We start from the raw sequence: 453 nt of genomic DNA, 5'->3' as shown, positions 1-453 counted from the left end.
GGTACGGCGGCGTCACGGGTCTGACGTCATGGCGGGCGCGGCGGCGTCACGGCGGGGGGCGGGCCCGCGGAGGGAACCGGACGGTCTGGGGCCCCCCGTGACGTCTCACGCCCCGGGGCGGGTGGTGGAAACGTGGGGGCGCCCTCGTGACGTCATAGCGTCTGTTGCCGTGGCTCTGGGTGTGGGGGTCCCCTCATGACGTTACGGCGTACAGGCGGGCCCTGTGCCTGTGTCCTCTCGTGACATCATGGCGCAGTGCTGGGGCTCATCGATGACGTCATAGCGCGGGGGGGAGGTGGTGTCGGGGGTCCCGGACACCTGCACCCCCCCAGTCACGGGTCCCCCCACTGCCCTCCCCCTCCCGCAGGCCCAGCTCCCACCGGCCGCTCCCTGAGGTGAGGGGGGTTTGGATGCCCCTTCTGTGGGGTACCCAGCGCCATCCGACCCCCTCTG

The 453-nt window shown here is 72.4% G+C and overlaps 1 protein-coding gene across 1 annotated transcript in view; it reads right to left on the bottom strand.

The window, feature by feature from the left end:
* The window catches only part of MED29 (mediator complex subunit 29), a 17,408-nt gene extending 17,162 nt beyond the window's left edge, over positions 1–246 (bottom strand). Inside the window, exon 1 of the mRNA XM_026867274.1 lies at positions 206–246. Within this exon, the coding sequence (XP_026723075.1) occupies positions 206–246 (41 nt within the window). The remainder of the gene's footprint in view (positions 1–205) is intronic.
* Positions 247–453: the final 207 nt, after the last annotated feature.

The sequence above is a fragment of the Athene cunicularia genome, unplaced genomic scaffold (genome assembly GCF_003259725.1).
Source record: "Athene cunicularia isolate RWA unplaced genomic scaffold, athCun1 SCF_22, whole genome shotgun sequence".
Lineage (NCBI taxonomy): Eukaryota > Metazoa > Chordata > Aves > Strigiformes > Strigidae > Athene > Athene cunicularia.
Note: the sequence above shows the minus strand (reverse complement) of the source record. Positions and strands in the feature narration are given on the sequence as shown.